Raw genomic sequence first — 24401 nt, 5'->3', positions numbered from 1 at the left:
TTCTGGGGATGCTTTTGTTGCTCCCCTTTATTCTAGCCCTCTGGAGCTGGCAGGCCCCCTCTGTCCAGCATCTGTCCTGGCAGACAACACTGCACTATAGCCCTTTGATCTCCACCCCACAGTGTCCAGCATCCACCTGCAGGGTTGTGGAGGGTTTTCATTGTCTTCTCTTCCTCAACATGAAGCCTGAACTGGTTTTTGAGGGTGGTGGTGGGGGAACAAAATCTCTCGATTAGTTTTTACACAGAGGCTGCCAGAGGCCATATGCCATGTTCTCCAGCTCTGCCATTATGCATCTTGCTTGTAATTGCTTTAGAATGACACTCATCATGTTCTATTTTATCACCCAATGACAGATCCATATAGGAGAAGGGAAACACACTCTCGCACACACACTCACAGAGTCAGCCAGACTGCATAACAGTTAGGCAGAGTAATTGTTCTGAAATTCCAAGAGCTGGACTCTGTCCACTTGCTTAAATAGAGAATGTGTTGCATGCACAGTTACTGCTTCTGTGTATCAAAGGGATGCGGTTGGTGGTGGACAGCCTGGCCCATGCTTCCAGAAGTGCTTTCCCATGTTCACTTGCTCCCTCTAACCCCCCACAAACCCTCAGCTTTCTTTGCCATAATTACTCAAGGATGGTTTATTTTCAGGATGGAAAGACAACTATAAACACAGAAGTAAACAGAGGCTATTCCCCAGTATTTAAACATTCCACCTCAAGCACTCTGAGGCAAACAGTCCTCCCTTCCCACCCCTCTGGGTCTTCTGTTACTTCCCTTGCCCCAGGAGGCTCGCCCCATCCACCACTTCCTACCCTCATCAGGGAGGGTCTCTCTCCTTCCTAAAGGTCACCAGGGTTGGAAGCTTCTAGGGGCTCATGTGAACTAAACTGTAGATGCTTTAACTTGGCTCTTGGAGTCTTCCTAGGGCCAGCAAGGGCAGTAAGGTCTATATTCTCTTCCTGCCCCCTGCTGGGGATGGCAGTAAACCCAAGACACCAGTAGCTGTGGGCAATGACCAGAAGCAACTTCTGTGTCCCTGCTAGGTGCTCTGTGACACACTGTAGGTACATGGTAGAACTCTAGTAGCGAGCCTCTTCCTCAGAGGCTGGAGGTGCAAAAAATAGTTCACAGTTAAATGGTCTCACAGCCTGATATGGTTTGGCCATGTCCCCACCCAAATCTCATCTTGAATTGTAGTTCCCGTAATCCCCATATGTAGTGAGAGGGACCTGGTGGAAGGTAATTGAATCATGGGGGTGGTTTCCCCCATGCTATTCTCTTGATAGTGAGTAAGTTCTCACTAGATATGATGGTTTTACAAGGGGCTTCCCCCTTTGCTCAGCACTCATTCTTCTCTCTCCTGCCGCTATGTGGAAAAAAAGAAAAAAAAAAGTGTTTGCTTCCCCTTCCACCATGATTGTAAGTTTCCTGAGGCCTCCCTAGCCATTCAGAACTGTGAGTCAATTAAACCTCTTTTCTTGTCTTGGGTATGTCTTTATTAGCAGTGTGAGAACGGACTAATACACAGCCCTTTCCCACCTTGGACCAAAGCCCTCCATACCCAATGTTGGGATCTGTCTCCTCTACCCAAGCTGACTTCACAGCAGACCCCATGCAAATGCTTCAGGGCCTGACCAGCTATCTAGGGCTTGGAATCTGGGCCCCCAGTAAATATCAAAAAGCCAAAGATCCTTTCTTTTGAAGGATGCTGATCCTCAGCATGCTTGATAAAGCCCCATTTAGCACATCCCTCCAAACAGAGAAACAGGGCACACCAAGGGGTGGGGAACTATATGAGCTAAAGACCAGCCAGGGCTGGTACCCCTTCCTCCCTCCCCCACAGCAGTGGCCAGGCATGGACAGTTCCCAAGAGTGCAAGAGGACCTCTCCAGCTCCCTCCCCTAGCCCAGAAAGTGGCCAGGTAGAAAAAAAACTGGAAGATACTGGGGAAAACTTGGGCCAGAGGTGGGGTAGGGGGAGAAATCCCATGTTAACCATACAGGCTGAGACAGGGAGGGAGGCTTGACTGAAGTGTAAACAGTGTAAACCCTCAGCTGGGGTGGGGGGAACACTTTCTCTCCAACCCCTTCTCTATTAGGATTGGAATCAGCTTAAGTCCTCACGGATGAGGGAGAGAACAGAACAAGCTGTTTCCAGAGTGCTTCCCACCAGCCCTCGACGTTTTAATTCTTCAACAGGAGACCGAGGGGGGCCTGGGGCCATGGCAGTTGGGGAGGTGAGTGAGTGACTGGGGAACCCCATCCAAATGCCAGCTTTCCACTCTAGGGAAGACCTCTCTTGGTGGTGCCTTGCCATGTCCCTGCCAGAGCCATGAGGAGAGGGCCTAGATAGGGGTAGCCTCAACTCTGTGCTCTTGTCCCGGAGAAGAGAGGTACAGCACAGGGGTGAAGCTCTCTCTGTCCAGGGACCTGGGCTACAGCCCAGCCTAGTTTGCTCCTCCCTGGCTTAGCAGCCAGGGGCTGGCGGCCAGGATTCTGGCTGGCCACAGAGGGGCCTGTCCACCTGCACTCATCACATATGCAGTGTGTGTCCTCAGCTGTTCCTCAGAAAGCAAATATTGGCGCCAGCGAGGCCATTGTGCTTTGAGCAGCTCTGTCACCCCATCAGACCCGGCTGGCACAATGTTTCCTGGTCTTTGTTGAATATGTCCAATTTCCTGACCAACTCATCCCTGATAAATAATTGTTTCCTCGTTCCCTCCAGGCAGTTCCAAGCTAGGGAAGGGTGGAGGCTGGTGTGATGGGGATGGTCCTTTCTTTTGTCTCTTTGGCATCTGAAAGCCAGGGTTGACCTCTGCTTAGTGCAGGGGAGCACAGGCTCCTCTGCCAAGCCCCATCTCCTACTTGGCAGCTGCCAGCTTTTACCAAGCTCCTTCCCTCCTTGCCTCCCTTCCCACCTACTGTCTGAATACCTCCTCTTCCCTTTCCCTATGCTGAAGGTGTGCATCGTGGGATGGGAGCAGGATGGGGATCCAGTAGGACACTGACCTAGGGACCTGGGTATTTTAAGGGAGGCCAGTGGGGGGCATTTGAAGTTTTCATGGCATGAAGGGAAGAGCATCCACCAGGAAATGGAGTGATCTGGGTTCCAGTGATGTGACCACAGTTGCTGCCTGGCTAATACTGGGGCTATCGCCTCAGCTTTCTCATGTCTAAGACAAGGGGGCTCAACTACATCCCTCCACCCCAAGTTGAGTGATGCCCACAGAGCCAAGCCTTCAGGCGGCTACAGTCCCACTTCTGTTCTCCCTGCAGCTTCTGCCCTGAGTTTCTCTGGCCCGAGTTGCTGGCACACCATCTGGTATTCCTGGGTGAGCCAAGAGTTATTTACCAGTGACAGCTCTGTTCATCTGGCCATTGCCACCCAAGCGTGAGGGCAGGAGAGCTCATCCAAGCCCCAGTGATGGCTAAGACTGGGCACGCACATGTGCCAGGCCCTGGTCTAGGTACGTTATAAACGTCATTATTTTTAATCATCACAGCAATCCTCATTTGCCAGAAAAAGAAAGTGAGGCTCACAGGTGGGTTTCTGTTTGATCACATTGTAAGAAAGTGGCAGAGCTGCAGATGGAACCCAGGTCTGCCTGCCTTTGGAACACACGCTCTTATTAACCCACACTCTCCAGGAGGGGTCTTCTTTGAGAGGGTCTGACCTGCCCGGGCAGCACAGGGCGCTGCTGAGGCTGCAATCATGATCTTAGGAATGAACACATCTGTGGCTTCTTCCCCTTTGGCCCGGGGGAGCTGCAGAAGGCCTAGGGATAGGAGGAAGTTAGTGCACCAGAGAAGAAAATCCATTCTCTGTCCATTCACTGCCTTCCCCAACCCCAACCAAAACAGCGACATCACGCCATTACATCCCACTCTTAGGGACTTAGAGCCCCTGCCTTTGCATGGGCTTCACTACCTCAGTAGAAACAACTTGGACGTTTGATCAGGCGAAAGCCTATGTGGACGCCCTGCCTGTCTAGACCTTCTTTATATTTCCCACTGTGAAATTCAGTCCACATGGTTCATGGTTAGGACCCTGAGGTTGGTTTTGAAAATGGCCACCAACTCTTCTCATCCCTTTGTATTTATACCACTGTGCAATGTGATGCTGCTCCTCCTCTTATTGAAAGGTAGAATCTATTTATCTACTCTTTTAATCTGGGTTTGGCCATGCAACTTCCTTTGGCCATTGGGACATTAACAACTGTGACACAAGCAGAGGCTTGAACAGAGCTTGTGTATGGGGGCTTGGCTTGTCATGCAGCTCCTGGGAACCCTGTGACCACCACCATTTGAAGGATCTGGGATAGCCCGCTGGATGATGTGAGACAACAGCCATGTCACCTCTCTTTGTTGCCCCAGGAGATCTTGAGAGGGCCACCAGATATGTGATTGAGGCCATCCTAGACCACCCGTCTCCAGCTGGGTCTCCAATGACCAGGGAGATCAGCTAAGCCAGACCAGACCAAGAGAACTGCCCAGACAACTCAACCCCCCACCACACAGAATCATGAGATGTAATAAATGTTTATGATTTAAGCCACTAGATTTTGGGGGGTGGATTGTTATACAGTAAAAGCTAACTGATTCAGAGCTCCACAAAGGAATTGAAGAAGGAGCTAGAAAATAGGTCCTAAGGAGAATATTGTGAACCTGAGAGAGTCAGCTGAAGGCAGTGCTTAAGGGGGTCCTAGAGCCAGAATGCCTCAGGGTGAAACCCTTCTCTGTCATTCAGTACTTACGTGACCCTTGACAAGTTACTTAATCTCTCTGTTCCTCAGTTTTCTCACCTGTAAAGTGGGGATGATAATAATGCCTGTTTGATAAGGGCTGCTGTGAAATGGAATTAAACACAGAGCACTGAGAACATGACCTGGTCCACCGTATGAGGATTTTCCTGTCATTATTACCCTAACAGACAGTCCTGCCAAGGTCCCAATTGTCAAAGAGTTTTTACATGGAGGAAGGGGGCTGACTAGCAGATCTCTAGTTCCAGTGAGGGCTGATGTGAGGAAGTGAACTGAGCCTACAATCATGACGGACAAAGTCAGACCTCAGGAGAGACTTCCTGACAGCGAGCATTGCTAGACACAAAGAAGGTAATAGTGGACCTTATGGCTACATGGCCTTCTGGGGACAGAAACTCCTAGGCAGGCTGCACTGCCTCTCCATCACCACACCAACATGCACAGAAGGACTTCTTTTTTGAAAGGCTTCCTGCCTAAGCAAAACCTCAGCTTCTTTCAGAATCATCTTACGGCCTTCCTTGAGGCACCATCTCAGGATTCAGAGGGAATTAGTCCTCCACAAGAAAGAAGAAAACTCATCCTTTATCCCAATCCTTAATCCTACCTACCAGTCAGGGTCTCTGAATTGCTTTCTGATTGTAACTCTATTGTGATTCAGCAGAAGGAGGGAAACAGGCACTTACATGCCATTATGGCTGCCCAGGCTCCCAGCCAGGGCCAGGCAGGGAGAGGAAAGGGGCCAACAGTCTTCCTGGGCCACAATACTGGGCTCTGGGACTTGACTGTCTTCCCTGGCTTGACACACTGCTCTGGCCAAAGCAGATTTTTCACTGAGGATGGCCCAGCTGGGATGCTGAGAGCAGTAGGTGGGGAGGGGTGACTCCTGGGCAGGCTGAAGCCCCGGATGCTAAAGTACAGCCTCCCAACCTGTGGGCTGCAGTACACAGGTGGGTGAGAAGGAGTTACAGGCATGCAGACTGATACAGATTCCCTCCCTCCCCTGGCCCCCGCAGCTCCTGAGGCAGCTGGTGGGGTGGGGGCAGCAGAGCCCTGGTCAGTAACCTCCTGCCTCAAGCAGCCTAGCCAACCCCAGAGGAGCAAGGTCAAAGGCACAGCCAGGTGACCACAATGGGAAGCACAGCTCTAAGGGAAAATACCAGCACACTCGGAGCAGGAAAGGCAGCACTAACTCAGAGGGGCTCCTCTCGGAGCAGAATCAAAGTTTATATTTTTGAAATTCTAGGTGTTACTAGGAGGTAGACACAAGAATAGAATGGAGAACAGAACTACTTCCTTTGCAAAGTCGGGAAAAGGAGGGGGTGTTGTCCTACCCACCAGGGAGGGACTAAGCAATGACGAGAGAGGGATCCTGTGAACTGGGGCACTGAGGGCTGCTTCCCTCACCTTTCTCCCCATTTCCCGATGTGTGCAATCTTTAACTCTGCCAATGAGCCTGTCATCCAGTTCATCTGGTTCATTTTCTGTGCATGGTGACCACACCTGGCAAGCTGTTCATCACCCTAAAGGGCCTGAACACATGGTCAGCACGCCAGGAATGTTTGTTGAGCAGATAAAGGAAATGGGCAACAGCAGATTCGAAACAGCATCTGCAGTCAACAGCTTTGCTGCACCCCTCCAAACCGCCCCCAAACACTCATTTTTTTTGTAAACAGGACTGCAAGTCCAAGGACTGCTGAATCTCTCTGGCTCAGGAAAGATCTCCCAGCAATTCTCTCTGGATTCTCCAGGCATAGAATTGCTTTCTGAGTAAAATGGGTGTGGAGGTTGGGTCAGAGGCTCATCTAAAGACCAGAAGATCCAGCTCTGGATCAGAATGCTGCTTCTGGTGTGACAGAAGGGTCACCTCTGAAGAGGTAATCTTCCAAGAATGGAGGGACTCTGGATGGCAGGAAGAGGGCAGGATCCTAAAGTTCCCTAAGTCAACAATGGCCCAGGTTACCCTGAGAACTCCCTCCTCCCTCCCCGACCCCTTATGGCCAGCAAAACCACACACACACACACACACACACACACACACACACACACATACACACATGCCAGGAGCATGGTGCCAGGTTCTGAGTCTCTCCTCCAACTTCCACTTTTTGCCCAGAGTACTTGCCCTTTTCAGCTCTCCAAATCAGCTTTCTCATGTGATTTACACCCTCCTATAAGTTCTAGCTCTTCTGTGATTTCTCTAAGTGGAACAGATTGATGATCCCCTTGCAGCCCCTATCTGGATAGGAAATGTCCCCAAATTACATATGCCATTCCAAATTTGGGCACACCCTCCCTCACGTCATTTCATGAAATGCACAAACCTTGCACTTGACTCCTGCTTGTTTGGAAGTTTTATCCTTCAGTATGTTTGATCCACACATGTGCAGGTGCCTCTCCCTGTCTGAAGTGAGCCAGCATGACCATGACAAGGCAGCAATGGACTGGTATATGTCCACTGAGCCCCTCTGTGTGCCAGGCACTCTGCTGGGAGCTGGGTTCCAGGACAATTGCCCTGGCTTTGGGGAGCAAGGGCTGCCAATGCAAGCAGGGCTTGTTTAGGAGGCTTTCAGATGGTGGTGACTGGGACCTCCCTACAAGACTCACTCACCTGGCCCACCCCACCAAGCTGGCCTTCCTTGGCACCATCCTGCTACTGGCTCCCCAGTCCTTATCCCCTCTGCACACTGGAAGGAAAGTCAAGAAGATGCTCACATCCTGGAGAGAGCCCAAACGCTTACCCTCTCCCCAGCCCTCTGTGATCGTTTAATGGTTGGTTTCATTCAAATAACTCAAGGTAATGTAAGCCATGCTGCCCACACGGATGCTAACAGCAATATATAGATTCCCCTGCATTTTGCAGGGAACTCATGTAATAAAATGGGGGTGGAGAAGGAAAGGGCCATTTACAGACCAACAGGATAATAGAGGAAGAAAAACAAGTTGGTGATGGGAGTGGGAATGTAGGAAACCAGCCACTAGTGGAGGTATCAGTAGGGCTGGGGTGGTAGGAGACAGAAGAAGGGGTGAGAGCTCTGCTTACCCCCATAACCCACCCATTCATGCTGCAAAGTTCCTTGGCTGTTTATCCCAGAGGGTCTGGTGAGGTCCCTGAGTGGTGGCTCACTGGGGAAGCCTCCACTCACCGACGGACTTCACTCTTCCAGGGCTGGGCCTGGGTCACCCTAAGTCTGTGCCAGGACAGATGTATCACAGGCCCTCTTGACACAGAGTCCCCTAATGACTTCACTGATCTGAGTTATACCTGCCTTCCAGGACTATTTCATAACAGAACCTTCCAGGTTCTCAAAGCTCTTGTCTTTCTGAGGTATAGAGAAAGTAGATTTGAGTTCAACACAAAGAGGAGGTTGGTGATCACTGACTCTCTCTACAGTGGAATGAACTGCATCAAAAAGGGTAAACTCATGGGGCATGGTTGCTCATGCCTGTAATCCCAGCACTTTGGGAGGCCAAGGCGGGCAGATCACCTGAGATCAGGAGTTTGAGACCAGCCTGGCCAACATGGAGAAACCCCATCCCTACTAAAAATACAAAAAAATTTAGCCATGGTAGCGCATGCCTGTAATCCCAGCTACTTGGAAGGCTGAGGCAGGAGAATTGCTTGAGCCCAGGAGGCAGAGGTTGCAGTGAACCGAGATCGCGCCATTGCACTTCAGCTTGGGAGACAAGAGCGAGATTCTGTCTCAAAAAAAAAAACACAAAAAACAAAAAAAAAAACGGGGTGTAGGGGGGTAAACTCCCCATCCCTGGAAATATTCAGGCAGACCTGTTGCCCTCTGCTGGGGAGGGTGCTGAAGACAGCCCAGCTCCAAAGGGAATAGCAAACTAGACCCTAAATCTAGGATTTGTGGGGCTTAAGTGTCTGTCTGAGCTCATCCTTTAAAAAGCCTCTTGGTCCCAGGGTTAATGTCTTATGTTTTTCCCTCTCCTGGCCCAGCGAGAGGCATCCAGGGAGCTGAATTCACGGTTTCCTGCTCTCTCCAAGCACGGCACCTCAGCCCTGTGTGGGCGAGGCTGTTGACCTTGATCTGCGTCCTGCCAGCTCACCGTCAAGTACCCTGTTCACGCACCCTGGAGGAGTCTGCAGGCAGGGCCTCCTAGGCCTCTCTGCAGACTTGCATTTCTGATGGCTGCTTTAGTCAAGGACTCTTTAACTTCTGCTTCTTTGGAGGAGAAGAAATGGGAATAGAAGGACCCCAGTGCGCTACCTTCTTAGGGGCTGGTTCTCCAGGGTAAGGATTATCCAGGCTACTGGGCTAATGACCAGTTTACTTTGGAAAAGTGAGAGATTTAAGCCTTGTGCAGCTGGCTAGTAGGTGAGAATTCATTCAATCCAACCCCCTCACCATTCAGAAGAGGATACTGAGGACTAGAGAGAGGAAGTGACCTGTCCTAGGTGACACAGCTTGCCAAAGCTGGCCCCACACCCACATCTCCTGACTCCCAATCCAGTGGTCTTGCCAGGGTCCTACAGAGCCCCACTCTAGCCAAAGGATTCAGGCAACCTATGTGGGCCAGCTCAGGCATAAAGCACTTAACTCAGAGCAGGGACACAGCAGCCTCTGCTCCTCAGATGAGAAGCTGACCTTACATGGAAATATTCAGAAAGACACACACAATGTGTGGGGGTGAGAAGGAGGGAGGTGGGCATAATGCTTCATAATCTCTCTGTAAGCCCTGCCCAAACTCTGAGCATGCCAGCTGGGCTGCAGAATTTTTTTATTAATCCACACAACACAATTTTGCTTGCTTGAGACAAGCTTCTGCTGCAGCGAGGAAAGAAAGGAGAGAAGGGGGATTTGGCTCAGAAGGAGAGGCACGAGTCCTCAGGTACAAAAATCTGAGGAACTCAAAGCAATTTTTGCAGGCAGAAGAGAAATGGGCCACGGAAGAAGGGAAAAAAGACAAAAAAATCTAGGGTCACATAAGCTATATCGATCTTCATCTATCTTGTGCAAAAATGGCATGAAAAAGAATGAGGCCAACAGCTACAACGTCAAAAGAGCCAGCAGAGGAGAAAGTGAGGATCACAACTTCTGAAGAAAGATCCATACCTGGTGACTGGGGGTTCCTCAGGAAGGCTGTGAGGCAATGCCTGTCCTGTTACACCCAGGGGTGACATCTCCAGGAGGATCTTCCTCCCCCACCCCCGGCCCCATCTCTGTTATCTCCTGGAACCAGAAGTGTCTGCAGGTCAACGCCAGGACCTACTGCAGAGGGGCATATGGCAGACGGGGGAACCTGTGCTCTGTCACGGGCTTCTGACAGGCTCCCCCACCTGGTCCCTAGAAATGTGGGACCTGGCTTCCAGTTCTCTGCTGGCTGGGCTGTGATCTCTCTAGTGGACTAGGAGGGGACCGGCTGAAAGGCTGAGTGATACCCAACGCCACTGTGGAGTGGGTAGGGACGTCACCAACTCCCAGTCCAGGACACTAGCAACAAGGCTCCCTGGAACCAGAATCTCTCAAGAGCAGGAGACGGCGTGAGATTTTAAAAGTTATTATAAAAGATATTTACGTAGCATGCATATTTACAATTTTCCCTCTCAGGCTTTTTTTTTTTTCTTTGGAGGGGCAAAAACATGAAGTTTATAATACATGAAAGTTTCCCATTTCCTTCTTTTTTGTTTTCCTTCCCTTTCGCCAGTATGTGCTTCCCCTGCTGGTGAACCACTGCCTGCCTGCCGCAGGTGTCCATATCCCTGTTGGCCACACGAGCCTCCATGCCCACCCTCGTGTGCCTACTGACCTCGTCTCCCTTGACTCTGACCTTCCCTTTGTCCATTCTTCATCCATTCTGTGTCCAGCCTTCACCCTCAGAACCTGTGCCAACAGAGCCCAAGAATCTTTGGTCCTGGTGTGGTAGGACATTGGGGGCGCATGTATTTTCCTCTCCTATGCTCAAGTCAGAGGCTGTGGAAGGAGATTTCTCCACCTTCCAGGGAAGGCATTTCAGGCTCCCAAATGCCTCCAGTGGCAATCCCGCTGGAAAATGATAGGCAAGAGCAGACACTGGTCAGCTCACTGCCAGTCTGAATCCCAGATTCTCCACTGATCAGTGGTAGGCTCTGAGCAGGCTTCCTCAGCTACAAAACACAGATAATAGTAATACTGCACTCATATGGTTATTGGGAGAGCAAAATACGTAAAAATAATTAATAACATTATAAAGACTCAATAGTATTAGCTGTTACTATTGCTGTCATTGTGGTTGTTAGGGATAATGACAGTTACCTCACAGGTCAGGGTGAACCTATTTCTACTCATTCAATCTTCAGTGGAGTGGCAAACAGCTGTTTCTCCACCTTCTGGCTAACAACCCTAAAGAGACTCAAACACAGCTATTAAATCATCATCTCTGTTGTGGGGCAGCCTCTCTCCATCTCGAAACCAACTGTGGATGACACTTTCCTGGGGGGATGCTGGATGGCTGCCCCTGCGCACTCTCCTGCTGTGACCCCTCGGCTCACTCCCCGTGCAAGCTAATGGCCTTCACTGTCTCTCCTCTTACCAGCTTTCTCTCTTTTTTTCATAGCTTCTATTCCAATCTTTCCTTCTCTCTCTCTCTCTTTTTTTTTTTTTTGGAGATGGAGTTTCACTCTTGTTGCCCAGGTTGGAGTGCAATGGCACGATCTCGGCTCGCTACAACCTCCGCCTCCTGGGGTTCAAGAGATTCTCCTGCCTCAGCCTGCCGAGCAGCTGGGATTACAGGCACCTGTCACCACTCCAAGCTAATTTTTGTATTTTTAGTAGTGACAGGGTTTTACCATGTCAGCCAGGATGGTCTCGAATTTCTGACCTCAGGTGATCCACTCACCTCAGCCTCCCAATCCTTCTCATTTTAAACATTCATTTGTTGATCATGTGCTGCTCTTATTAAAAGGTCTGCTTCAGATAATTTGCCTGTTCTCTTCACAGATATGTCTTTGGCCTCCAGCATGATGCCTGTTGCATGGTAGACCCACAACATTTGCTGAATAAACAATCAAATGCATTAATGTATTTAATTTTTCCACCAAAATGATATTTTAAGGGCCAGCCGAAATGCCACCTCTTCCAAGAAGCCTTCCCTGATCCTTGCCTCCTCCATCTTCTCACACTTTCCTGTCCTTGACTCATGCCTCTGACATTGTTGAGCCCAGAAATGTATAGCCCTGTGAACACAGGCATTTCTCTTACTGGACTAAAGCTCCTAATGAAGCCAGTGGACTCTAATGAAGTCAAAGGACCTCAGTCTGAACCCAGTAATGCTACTACCATGTGGGAGCTTGGGCACAATGTTTTAATCCTCTCATAATCTTCTCATATGTAGAATGGGAACCTAACATCCACCTCAAGGGATTTAGTCCCCACCCCTTTCTCTCTTTGCAGCCCCTCATATCAACTAGGACTGGGTCATCTTCATAGTGTCAGCTCCATGCATGTTTGCTGAATTAGTGAACCATCACTTCCCCTAGTCTCTTACCAAGGGCCCAAGACAGATGTTTCCTAGAGGGGGCAGGTCACAGGATGCTCCCAGTGATACCAGTGGGTGTATCTGACATTTTTCTCCAAGGGAAAGGAAGGAGTAAATGAGAGAAGTGGTGTCTTAAGTGTCTGGAAGTTCTGCCAAGAGCTTGGCACTGCAAGAACCAGGACAGTGTCACCCACGAAGGCAGTACCACTCTGAAGCAGCATCGCCCTTGGACAAGGAGAAATGGTCCTTGGTCTGTGGCCATTTAGACCCCATGTGCCATCCACATGCCAATGTAAGGGTCTCTTTATTATTATTATTATTTTAGCAAAGCTCATAAATTCTGCTTTCTTGGGTGGGTACTGTTTGTTTAATAATCACTGCAGGAGGCAAAAAAAAAAAAACACAAAACAAACAAACAAACAAAAACCCTTGTTTTACTCAGAAACCCAATGTGACCTTTTGGCTTCAGCAGAAACACAGTATAAAAGGGAATTTCCACAGATGAAGATGAGAGACTGAATCCAAGCTTCAGCAAAGCTGTTCATAGATGGCACCAAAGTTCCTACTGGGGGCAGGTGCCAGAGAAGTAGGGCACGAGGCAGGAAATGCTCCCCATGCCCTCTTCTCTTCCCTCCCTTCATCTTTCCCTGGCCAATCTCATCTATTTTTTCTGCTTCAGCTGATGATTTTGGAAATGGCCTGTTTATCCTCTTTCTCCCTGCTAAGCTCCAGACCCATCTTTCCACCTGTCTGCCAACCACCTCAAGGACACCCAGGGTTAACTGCAAACACTACAGGTCCAAAGCCAAGCTCACTGGCTCTGTCTTCCCTCTTGACCTCCTGACAACCTGTTCCTTCTCTAAGGAACTCCAACCTCCACACCTCTACTCATCCAGTCTTATAATTCCAGAGTTCTTTTGACTTCTCTTCCGGGGTGTCATTCCATTCCAGTCCTTTCTCTTCTGTTTCATTGCAACTGTCTTAGTCAAGCCTTCTTTACCTCTTACCTGGCTTAATCTTCTGGCTGACTTTCCTGTGTCCAAGGGTTCCCTTCCACATTCATCCAGAAGACAGCTGCCAAATAAATCTTCCTAATCAATACACACTGGACTACCTTTAGTGGTTCCCTAATGCCTATCAAATGAATTCCTTAGCCTAATATTTTAGGGTCTCTGCATCGCTGTCAAATCTTTTATTATGGCTTATCTCTAGCTATTTTCCTATTTGTATATCTTAAACACTAGCAAACCAGCATATTAGTTAAGCTTCCCAAACATCAAGCCCTTTTGCAATTTATTAGGATTTCCCATTTCCACATATCAAAATCCTATTCACCATTGTTGGTCTAGCTAAAATCTCTTTACCATGAAGCCAATCGTTCATTCATCAACAAATGGTTATTAAGCATTTATTCTGTATTCCTGATCTTTTCAGCACATGCCCCATTCTCTCTTGTACACTCTCATGGACATACTCCAATTCCCCACTATATTGACAACTTCTTAGGGACAAGCCTCATGTTTTCTTTATTTCTATATCCCCCAAAATGCCTACTAATATGCCTTGCAAATTCAACTGGATGTTGAAAAATGTTTGTTGAATTGAATCAAGATTTGTGCTGTCCATGGTTTTGATAGTGTTTAGTTTAATTCTCTTAGTTTTCTTTTCTGCTTAAGTATGCGTGTCCAGAAAGAAGTAAAAATAAACTAATGATACTCCTCAGCAGCTATAAGCCTGTAATTATGGTGAACTCTCGGTTATCCATGCCACTGGAAAAATAGCACTGGAAAAACTCTCACATCAGAATCATAAAAAGATTATTTCCATCAGTCTTTGACATGCATTGTTTAGTTTTTAAGCAGCTGATTTGCCTTTTTAATTGTTTGGCTGATCAGTTGATATTTGCATTTACAGTCTTTCAATAACTGGCTGGGAAATAGGGATGGAAGGAAAGATGGAGGACTACGCCACTGGGAGAAATCCAGTTCAGAGAGAAACATTTACTTTGTACAACCTCGAAGGCAAGGCTCTGGACAGTTAGAACATCATAGGCACTTGGAATGTGTCAGCAGGGCCCCATGGTTTGGCCATTTCTTTTGGATGACTGCAAAGGGTAGAGATTTCCCAGTCTCCTAAACAGCCCACTCTGGTGTCCAGAATTTGTTTTCATATAAAGAAGATAACAAAGTTCCACTGGGACTGATAAGGTTCTAGGATGGAGGGAGGGCTATGTTTCCAGTCCTGTTGGGATAGGAAGTTGCTGGCTGTGCCACTGGAAACCACTAGGTGCAAATCAAAGAAAACGTGATTTGCAATTTTGCAATGATAGCTAGATAATGTAGGGGGGAAGTTCCCCTTTTCCACTTCTGAAGCAAACAAATATCACATGTGGTAGATTCGGCAGCTGCATTAGTTGGGGAAAATTGATGCACATTTCATGTGTCAGGGAGCTGAATCCCAGAGAATGGAGCCAGCCTCCCAGAAAATGGTTTCTTTATATAGTTCCATCCATTTATTGTTTGATTGGACTTTCTGTATATTAAATTCAAGCTGTTCTGCCACTCATGGGTATTATGATGCGTTGGCTCAGTGGGAAATAATGAGGGTGATGGGATTTTACAGCATCACATTACAAAGGAGGCGTCCCCAGCCTCATCCATCTCTCCATCAACTAGCTTGTGTATGAGGTGGCACTTATATTAAAACGATTTTTCTGATTCAGTTTAATGACACTCATTCGAGTCCTGACACCCAGAATAAGATTACACGAGCTAAATGCAATCTTCCTCCATCCAGTCATGGTCGGCAAAGGCTCAGCTATCTTCCCTCTCCAGTCCCCATCTTCCCATACACCCATCATTTGCATTGAGCTAGATGGAGGGAGGTAGGAGTGGGGAGAAGATGCCTGTGTTCTGGCCAGAGAAAAGCAGGCTGGACAGAGGCTGGAGTCTGAACTTGTTCTGGAGGCTATGGTAGCTGAGCCTTCTGGCAGAAAACTTTGGATACCCAAAAGCATTGTGGGAACTCCTTCCTGCTTGTCACTAGAAGTTGGTTTGAGGTCAATACTGTGCACTTCTTCCAAATAAATTTCTGGGGGCCTGGTCCCTGTTTCCCAGATTAAAAAAAAAAAAAAAAACCTGGACATCACTAGAGGATGAACACTTAAGGTATGAGTATTTGGTAGAGTATCAGCTTCCTGGAAGTGGTTGGTTGTGTGCAGAGGCACCTGCCAGAGGATAGCGGGTGGGAGGTGAGGAGACTCAGAGCTAAAAGTCTCTGCTCCTCTCCCTGATGGGAAAGAGCTCCCAGCTACAACGCAGCACGGACAAGAGCCCTGCAATGGCCTGGAACAGGAGCTCCCTCCTGGGTGGGGAAAACAAAAATACTCAAGTAATTACTGAGGGGCATTTCCCTCTTCCTGAAGATGGAAATGCTGCCTTTTGTTTATACTATCTTGAGGCAGAATAATTGCTGCTCCTCAGGAGGAATATCGGTTGTGTTTAATGGGTATGTTTAAAGAGGGAAACCCAAACAAAACCAAACAGAGAGATACAGAGAGAGATTGGGATTGATTTTGAGGGATTCCAGAAAAGATCTGTGAAATGGGCACCAGCCTAGAAATCCCTTTCCAAAAATTGCAGCAATTTGAATTGCTGAATCAGAAGACAAATTCAATGTGATGCTCCCGGTGTGAAGCACCCAAAAGGCTCCAATCCTACCGGTGTGAATTAATCTTTCCCTTCTCTGCAGCCTGAAGCCCTCTGGCTTCCTCTGCTGCAGCTATCATAGCTGCTGAGTTTTAGAGTGGCCTCTCTGTTTTCGTGTCTGTGTCAACACTGTCCTCCTCGTGGCAGGGAGCACTGTGCTCAGCCACTTGCCAGGTGCTCAGTAAATGTTGCCCGGGTTGAAAGCAAAGTTCCACCCAGATACAGACGCTGCCTGCTTATTGTCAGCATCAGGCCCACTCTGAGATGCTGATGCTACAACTCAGGTGCTCTGGCTGGTTTGTTACATTCTGAGGTCTCGGCTGCCCCTGGCCTTGGAGCCATCCTGCGAGGCCTTGAGGTTTCTTCTTGTGAAATGCTTCTCCCAGGGGTAGAGAAGATCTTTAGGACTGTGTCTTCTGAGCCATTCCCCTGTTGTGGGAGCTGGTGAAGCTTGGTGGGAGCAGGACCAACAAGCACTTCCTGAGAAAGCTTCCTGGTGCCTCTACATTCAAATATATGCAGAACTGCTCACTTCTCCCATTTCCACTGCCACCACCCTCAGTCCCAGCCACCTTGATTTCTTGCCTGGATTATTGCGTTAGCTTCTCTCTTATAAGATATTTACTATCTCGCAGCCAGAGCAATCCTTTAAAAACGTAAGTCAATGGCTCAAAACCCTCCAGTGACTTGCCATTGCCAAGCAGAGCAAAGACAAAGTCCTTGTGGTGGTCATGAGGACCCTACATGAGCTGCTTCCCCTGTTACCTCTCTGGCCTCATCTGCTGGTACTCTCCTCTCTCCTGCTCTTGCAGCTTGACTATTTGGACCTTCTTACTTTTTCAAGAACAGCACACCAAGGCTCCTCCTGCCTGTTGGACTTTGCCTGTTGGACTTTGCATTTGCTATTCCCTCTGCCTGGAATGCTGTTCCCCAAGCTATCCTCATTCCTTCAGGTCTCTGCTCGAATATCTGAGAGGCCCTTCTTGACCTCCTAACATGAACTAGCAACTATCCCTTGCTCTGCCCAGCCCCCCACACTCAGCACTCCATACTTGTCATATCAGGCTTTAATTTTCTCTGCAACCTGATAAAATGGATTTATTTATTTGCTGTTGGGTGCTGTCCACTAGAATGTAAGCTCCACAAGATCAGAGACTATTTTCTTCTCTGCTGTATTCCCAGTGTCTAGTAGGTACTCAATAAACATTTGTTGAGTAAATAACTGAATGGAGAAAAACCTCATGGGTAGAGGGGCTTACCTATGGCTCCCCGCCTCCTCCTTTCTGGCTCCAGAGTCTGCAGGAAAAAGTGTAGCCAAGTAGCCAAGAGTTGGATGCAAACTTCCCTTGCAAGGAAGCCCCAACCCTGCTAAGCCTAAAATCAGAACCACAGAATGCCCTGCCTGGCCTCCCTATCTCCACTCTGTCCACAAATATCATGTCTGACATGACTATATAGCTAACATGTGGATAGCACGTTCATCGGTTCTCATATCGCCAGAAGATGGTTATCAAATGAGAAAACTAAAGCTGTGTAAACAAACGAACCTGTTTGAGTGAACAAATACTTATTGAGACACACTATATATCAAGCTCTGTGTAAGGCATGAATCATGCATGATCTCTGGAACAGAGAGCTCACACCCTGGCGGAAAGACACATAAACAGCTGAAGTTAACAAAATGTGGCAATGACAAAACACAGTAATGAAAGGGCTACAAGAGGAGGCAAGAGAAGTGTACCTAGCTCCTGGAGGTGACGTGAGGCTGAGTTTGAAGGATGATGTGTATCAGCCAGACACAGAAGCAGAGTGAAGGGTAGTCTCTGGAGCACCAGAAAGAGTGCTCAAGTTCAAAGGAAGAGAACTGGGTCTCATTCAATTCATGTTGCCTGTGCCTTACATTGGCTGATGTGCAATCATAGTGCCTGTGTATTCTCAGAGCCTGCCATGCTGCCTGGACTGTAGGAAGCACTCAATAAACGTTGAACGAATGAAAGATTCCTTGTTGAGATGCAGTTATGCACCCTCTCTTAAGAATTTCAGCACCAGAGAACTGTCAACAAAGAAATGTCAACAGAGAAATGTCAACAAAGAAAAGGCTTTGAGGTCGTTTGTTCCCAATAGGTGTCCTAAGATCCAAGTTCCCTAGGCAGGGGCCCACCCCCAAGTAGGTGGACACTATTAGCCAGTGTCCTGGGGCCAAGGTGCTTGGGCATTGAGAGGAGCATTGATGGGCTCTGGAGGCAGTAGATAAAGGTACAGATAAAATTTCAGGTATTTAAGGGTTAACAAAAGCAGATCTCAGACTGGTGCCACTTCTGGCACTGTGAGGAGGCTTATCAAGTACCCCATTCTGTGATGTGCCTGTATTGATCTCCCAGGCTTAGTCTCCTTGCCTCTTGGAACCTCAGGCAGGCCCCTTCCAGGATTATGTTTTAAAGTGAAATGCAAATCACCTGGAGGCAGCTTCCTGCTTGGAAGAAGTAAAAATCAATTCTGTTTTCATTAAAGTGATTTTTGGACACTGTCAAACGCTCTCTCATCTCAGAGCATGGGGTGACAGATAGGCTGCCGGTCTCAATTACATAATTGAGACAACCAGTAGCAGTGAGCCATCTCATCAGGATCGGACACTGCTCTGAACCCTTCCCTAGGATACCCAAGAGCAGCCTCATCAAAACCAGGCCTGGAGCTGGCCTCCCATGGTCCTTGTGGATGCTCACTTGCAAGGCTTTCCTCCCACATGCTCTCCTCTTTCCCAGACCCTACTGAGCTTCCCCCATGGACTGTCCGGGACAATCATGATGCCAAACAAAGTCAAATGAAGTTAAGAAGGGAAATCTGCTTTGAGAGAGTTTACATCATATAACACATTCTCAAAGTAGTTAGGTTGGTCTTATTTAATATTGGGAGTTCTATGTTATCCCTTCCCTCTGTTAACTGAGATAATTGAGGATTTATTTTATTTATAGCATCAATTATGAGGATGGAAATTAAACCTCAAATGGAGCATTTGGGAACTCAGCTGTCAGGGGGCTCAAGGGAAACCTGGGCAGAGCATAAAGGGTCTTCCCCAGTAGTGCAGGAGGCTGCATAGAAAAGCCATCCTCAAGCCCTGACAGCAGCTGGGCTGTTATTGTTCTTGTGTGCTTAAGATATTCTGAGATATTAACTAAACGGTAATAACTGGTTCCAGGAGATCCCTCCCTGGAGGACACCTGAGTAACTCATCAACGAGGTGCTGGGAAAGCAGGCAGAGAGGGCAACCAGAGTAGGAAGAGTGAATGCCTTTACTCCGCATATCAGCTCTCCGTGCATCAGTCGGCCCTGCTCTGCAGAAGAGCTGGAGACATTCCCGCTCCAGACTGGAAACAGGAACTCAGGGAAGGACCGGGGAAGGGAACGTCTGGAGAGAGGAAGAGGTAGATGTCTGCTGTGAGCTGTTGGAAGCAACTGAATGATGGCAAGATATTGGTCCTTGGTATTCTATGGCCACTTCGGACTCAAATGCCAGTGTAAAGAAAAAGATGAGCTTTCTGGAATGGTTGAACAAGGCTACAACTAACCATGAATGTGGTCAGGACAGAAACTAGCCATGGAAGAGGGAAAAGTTTCCAGGGTCAAGTCAGTGAAACCTCCAATAAAGACAAGAAGATCTTCACAGTACTGCAGGGCAGCTCAGGGAACAGATCATACACCAAGTAAAGGCTGCTCACCTCCCTCCTGGGGGACCAGGGCTGGGGCAGAATACACATATCTGAGGGGGCTGCAGGCTGTGCAGGCTGAAATCTTAGATCTACCTTCTAGAGAGGACAAGTAGGTCTAGAAGATACTGAGAACAGTTTCAGGTCAAGCAAATGGAAGAGGCACTCCATTCACACTGGCTCATCTACTAAAAAGCATTTTGCCAAGTGCTTGCTATGTATAATCAAGCAATGAGCCTGGTAATGGTGTCAACTGCCAACTCAGGTCAAAGTCAAAGTAGCCTGACCCAGCAATGACCTACCCTAGCCAGGATAGAGGGAAAGAAAAAGGTTGCTTTCTCATTACTTATCTGAGTTTAAGGAAGACACTACTAAAGGTTTCCTTTCTTGCCCATTTGGTTCTCCTCCCAGAAGCTAGACATTTAAATGCATGGGGAAGGTAAAACAAACTTGTTCATTGTCAGATGTGGAGTGAGGGAGCCCACCAGGTCCACATTCAGGGAAAGCATGCTTCTCCCTAATGCAGGCACCTTTCCTTTCACCCTCCAGCAGAATCTATCAGTTCCCTCCCAAGAAAGTAAAAATGAGACCAAGATAGTCCACTTTGATGCTGGACTTGCCCCTTAAACTACAGGGTGAATGAAAAAAGAAGTCAGCGGTTTCCCCAGAACATTAAAACATGGATTAATCACCATTAATTTCTAAGGCAGTATTTAAACTGCTCAGAAGGAAATGTTTTATTTTTAAAATCTCTGTGTGTCTGGTACAGTGCCTGGCATATAGTACTCATTGGGCTGATGCTTTCTTGACTGGCAATATGACTAGAATAGAATATCACACCCTGAGGCCATAATAAAAAAGTAATAACCCTGAAGGTCTGATTTCTACCTAGGGGCCCTGATGGCATGGGAATGAGTAGTAGGGTGAAAGGAGAAAGGGCATTGGAGCAGCCAGATTGGTATTTGAAAATTAGTTCTGCTCCTTATCAGCTACGTGACTATGGAAGTTTATACAATCTCTCTGAGCCTCAGCTTCTGCATCTTTATAGGGTACAGAATTTTTTCCAACCTTGCAGGGCTGTTGTAAAAACTTAAAGAGATAATATATGCAAAGTTCTTAGTGTACTGCCGACATATAGTAGACAATCATATGCTGTTATACTACTAATAAAAAGTAATGAGTAGGTGGCTATCAGCATGCCTGTTTTCCTCCACATGGCTATCCTGAAAGATCTCTCTGGTGTCTTGAGTCCCATCAAGTGGCATCTGAGGGCACTGGGCAGTCAAAGCCACATCAGGAGCTTGACTAGAAGTGGAAGTGAGGTGTCTGGCCATGAATGAGGTCCTCTTCAGGAAGGTGAAGGGATGGCTAGGGTCACCCTAAAAGGGATAAAGATGACCTCTTGACAGCACAAGCTCTCCAGTCCATTTTATCCCCAAAATACCCCACTTTGCCAAAAAGCTCACATCTGCCACCTGAGCCAAGAGAAACAAGGTCAAATGACCAAACATTCTTACCCACTCTGGGTGAGCAGCCATTTGAAGAGTGTGTGTGTGTGTGTGTGTGTGTGTGTGTGTGTGTGTGTGTGTGTGTGGGCTGGAGTGGGAGGAAGGGGCAGGGTGGTTCTGTCAGACAGATGAGAAGTAAAGGGAATGCCCCAATCAAATGCGGCCTTCACAAATGGATGGTGACACCCTTGCTCTTCTCCTTGCTACTCCCTCCCTCTCGTGTGTGGCAGAATGACAAATGTAATCATTTTAAAAGGTCTCGTCACCTGCTCAGTCATTCCCAATAAGCATACACAGCACTATGGAAAAACCGACACTATTGCCTCTGGGTTTTGGCCAGAAAAAAAAAAATCAAATCACCAGGACACCACCAACCAAATTGTCAAAGACAAAATAAAAAGCTTCATGAATTCTCCATCAGCAATATAACGCTTCCTAGCCTAAGCAAATATAGACCCAGCATATGAATTGTGGAGGGATTTTGCCTTAGGCTCCATGGTTTCTAATAGCTGAGGCAGAAACCCCTAAGAAATCTGTTTCCATAAAGCCACCTTTATTGGCTGTACTCCTGTTAGGGTGAAGACTGTAATTTCCTTCCTGAGCCCCCTTCCTCTGATGGAAAGCTTCACACCCCAGCATCATGAATACATTACTGTGACCTCAGCTGGAGAGGGGACCTCGAGAGACGGAATTACCGTGACCTCACGGAGCACCTGTCCCTCCTTCTGATGATATTGCTGCTTCTGTGTCTGACCACATGATCCATTCAGATCATCTCACAGTCACCCAGGTCATTCAATCACTGACTCAGACTAAGAAAGCAAGACTGATACTGCTTTAGAAAGAAAGAATAAACCACGTGCCTCACTTTGCGGAAAATCCAGGTTCAGAGTCACTTAGAGAAAGTCTGCTCAGAGCTACTGAACCCTTGAGTGTCTGTGGCAGCACAGGAGAAAAGCACAACAAATGGGAAAATGGCCTGCAAAATATACTACAAAGAAAAAATGCAGAAAGGATCCAAAAAGAGTGCTCTTGGTGTCTTCTGGTAATGGACATCTGAACCCTCCGAACTTCTCAACAGTCTCCTCCCTCCCCAACCACTGCCCTGACCTTCTCCCCACGCAGCCCCTATATGCGCAGATGCATATACCAATGCAGACATCACCTCACCCCGAGACTTCACACGCACACAAGGCATGGCTGAAAAAATAATTGGTGACTTAATTTTCTTAGCTCTATAAAACACATGCCCCCACCTCAAAAAGAAAACTCAATTCCCAGCAAGCTACCACCCCCAAACAGATGACTCATGGGATTTCCCCTTCGGATACAGCAACTTCCCCTGCCCCCAACACTTGGGTAAGGGACTCCCTCCTCCTCTCCCCATGGTGACACCATCCAAGGTTTCAGAGGTCATCCAGCTGCCCTCCAACCTCCGTCCTGGTTTCATCCACCAGCGCTGACTTACCCCAGTGTGGTCATGGTGACAATGGTGTACCAAAACGAGGCAGGGATGCTTGTGAACTTGCTGGCCGAGGAGCCCTTCTCGGCATAAAACATCACAGTGGCAAAGATGATGATGGCCATGGTGAGGGAGAAGAGAAGAAAGCCCAGTTCGGAGGCACAGCTCTTCAGTGTGTAGCCCAGGATCCGCAGGCCCTGGGAGTGGCGGGAAAACTTGAAGATCCTGAAGACGCGGAAGACCCGGAGCGTGACGAAGGCGCCGGACACGTCCTCGTTGTTGGTCATGACCAGACCGATGTAGTAGGGCATGATGGCCACCACGTCGATGATGCTCATGACGCTGCGGATGAAGCGGTAGCGGCTGGGCGCCGCGAAGAGCCGCAGGAGGTACTCCACGGTGAAGATCATGACGCACGCCGTGTCCAGGCAGAAGAAGGCCACCGAGTAGCGCTCCCCGCATGGCAGCTCCTTGCTGCCCGGGACCGTGCCACACGGCACTGTCTCCACCACGTTGGTGATGACCGAGACGGCGATGAAGAAGCCAGTCACGTAGTAGAAGACCAGGGCCAGCGTGCTGGTGTGGGGGTTCTCGAAGGCCCGCCACATGGTCTGGCGGAAGCTCAGCGAGGGCATGGACTCCTGGTTGTTCTCCGAGTCGTTGTCGTCCATGAGCCGCTCGGCGTTCTCCCTCTTGCGGTCCTTGTACTCCTCGTAGCAGCAGTCCCCGATGATCTCCGGGAGGATGCCGTAGAAGGCCAGCTCGTCGTCGTAGGCAGAGATGCACTCGTAGCGCGGGTAGTGCAGCTTTCCCGTGCGGTAGAAGTTGAGCACGCAGCGGAACACCTCGGGGTCCCGGTCGAAGAAGTACTCCTTGGTGTCCTCGTTGAAGAAGAACTCCTTCTCCGTGCTGCCCAGCAGGGTGTCCGGGTAGCGCTCCAGCGTGGTCCTCCAGGTCTGGAACCTCCGCCCACTCACGTTGAGGACGATCAGCTCATCCTGCCGCTTGTTCTTGTCGGCCGGGGCCAGGGGCATGGGGCAGTTGGCCACCGGCATCCACCCGATGGCCGCGGCCCGGGCAAAAGGCAGCCAGGCCGCAACTCCGGCCGCCATGGTGACTCCAGCTCTTGGGCCGGCAGCCGCGCGGACGCTAGGCACACCAGCTTGGAGTTAGTTCAGCAAACCCTGGGAGACAGGAGGGGAGAGAGAGAAGGGGTGAGTCCATATCGACTGGCAGGTAAGAAATGGGACACAGGAAAGGATCACTGGTGAGTGAAACGGCCAAAGTCTCCAGGGCAGATTAATAAAACTGAAATCCCCACCACAGAGAGGGGACTTGATTCTTTGCCATCCAGACACTGGGAGAACACCTAGCTCCTGGAGCTCGGCAGGGTGGGATCGCCAGATGTTGCTGACTGCCTGACAAATCGTCAAGTTCCAAGAGGGCTCAAGAGCATTTGGAGGGAAGGCCTCTTTAGCAGGAAGATCTGGCAAGACGTGGGTAATAATCAGCTCTGAAAGGTTATGGCGTTATTACCAATTTAAATTGGGAGAGGGTAAACGAGTTATCATTAAATGAATTTAAAAGTGGGATAAACATGCTAATTTTTATTTCACTCTTTCACCCACTGGGGTAATCAGGAACGGGGTGTAGATGCAGGAGATCAGGTAAACAATTCTTTCTACTCCTCCCTAGTGAGGAAGAGGCTGGGGCTGCCCAAGTCCAGAAAATTCTCTGAGATGGCAGGTGACCACCAGGATTGGTGAGGTTCTGTCCCCA

General features: G+C 48.6%; 1 protein-coding gene across 2 annotated transcripts in view; it reads right to left on the bottom strand.

Moving 5' to 3' along the window:
• KCND3 (potassium voltage-gated channel subfamily D member 3) overlaps positions 1–23991 on the bottom strand; it is a 209124-nt gene extending 185133 nt beyond the window's left edge. For both annotated transcript variants that reach the window (XM_002810433.3, XM_002810434.3), the window contains exon 1: positions 22629–23991. In XM_002810433.3, coding sequence (XP_002810479.1) covers positions 22629–23734 — 1106 coding nt within the window. In that variant the 5' untranslated portion in view covers positions 23735–23991. The remainder of the gene's footprint in view (positions 1–22628) is intronic.
• Between the last annotated feature and the right edge of the window lie 410 nt (positions 23992–24401).

Source organism: Pongo abelii, chromosome 1 (assembly GCF_028885655.2).
Source record: "Pongo abelii isolate AG06213 chromosome 1, NHGRI_mPonAbe1-v2.0_pri, whole genome shotgun sequence".
Taxonomy (NCBI): Eukaryota; Metazoa; Chordata; class Mammalia; order Primates; family Hominidae; genus Pongo; species Pongo abelii.
The sequence above is the reverse complement of the archived record's forward strand: the minus strand, read 5'-3'. Positions and strand labels throughout refer to the sequence as shown.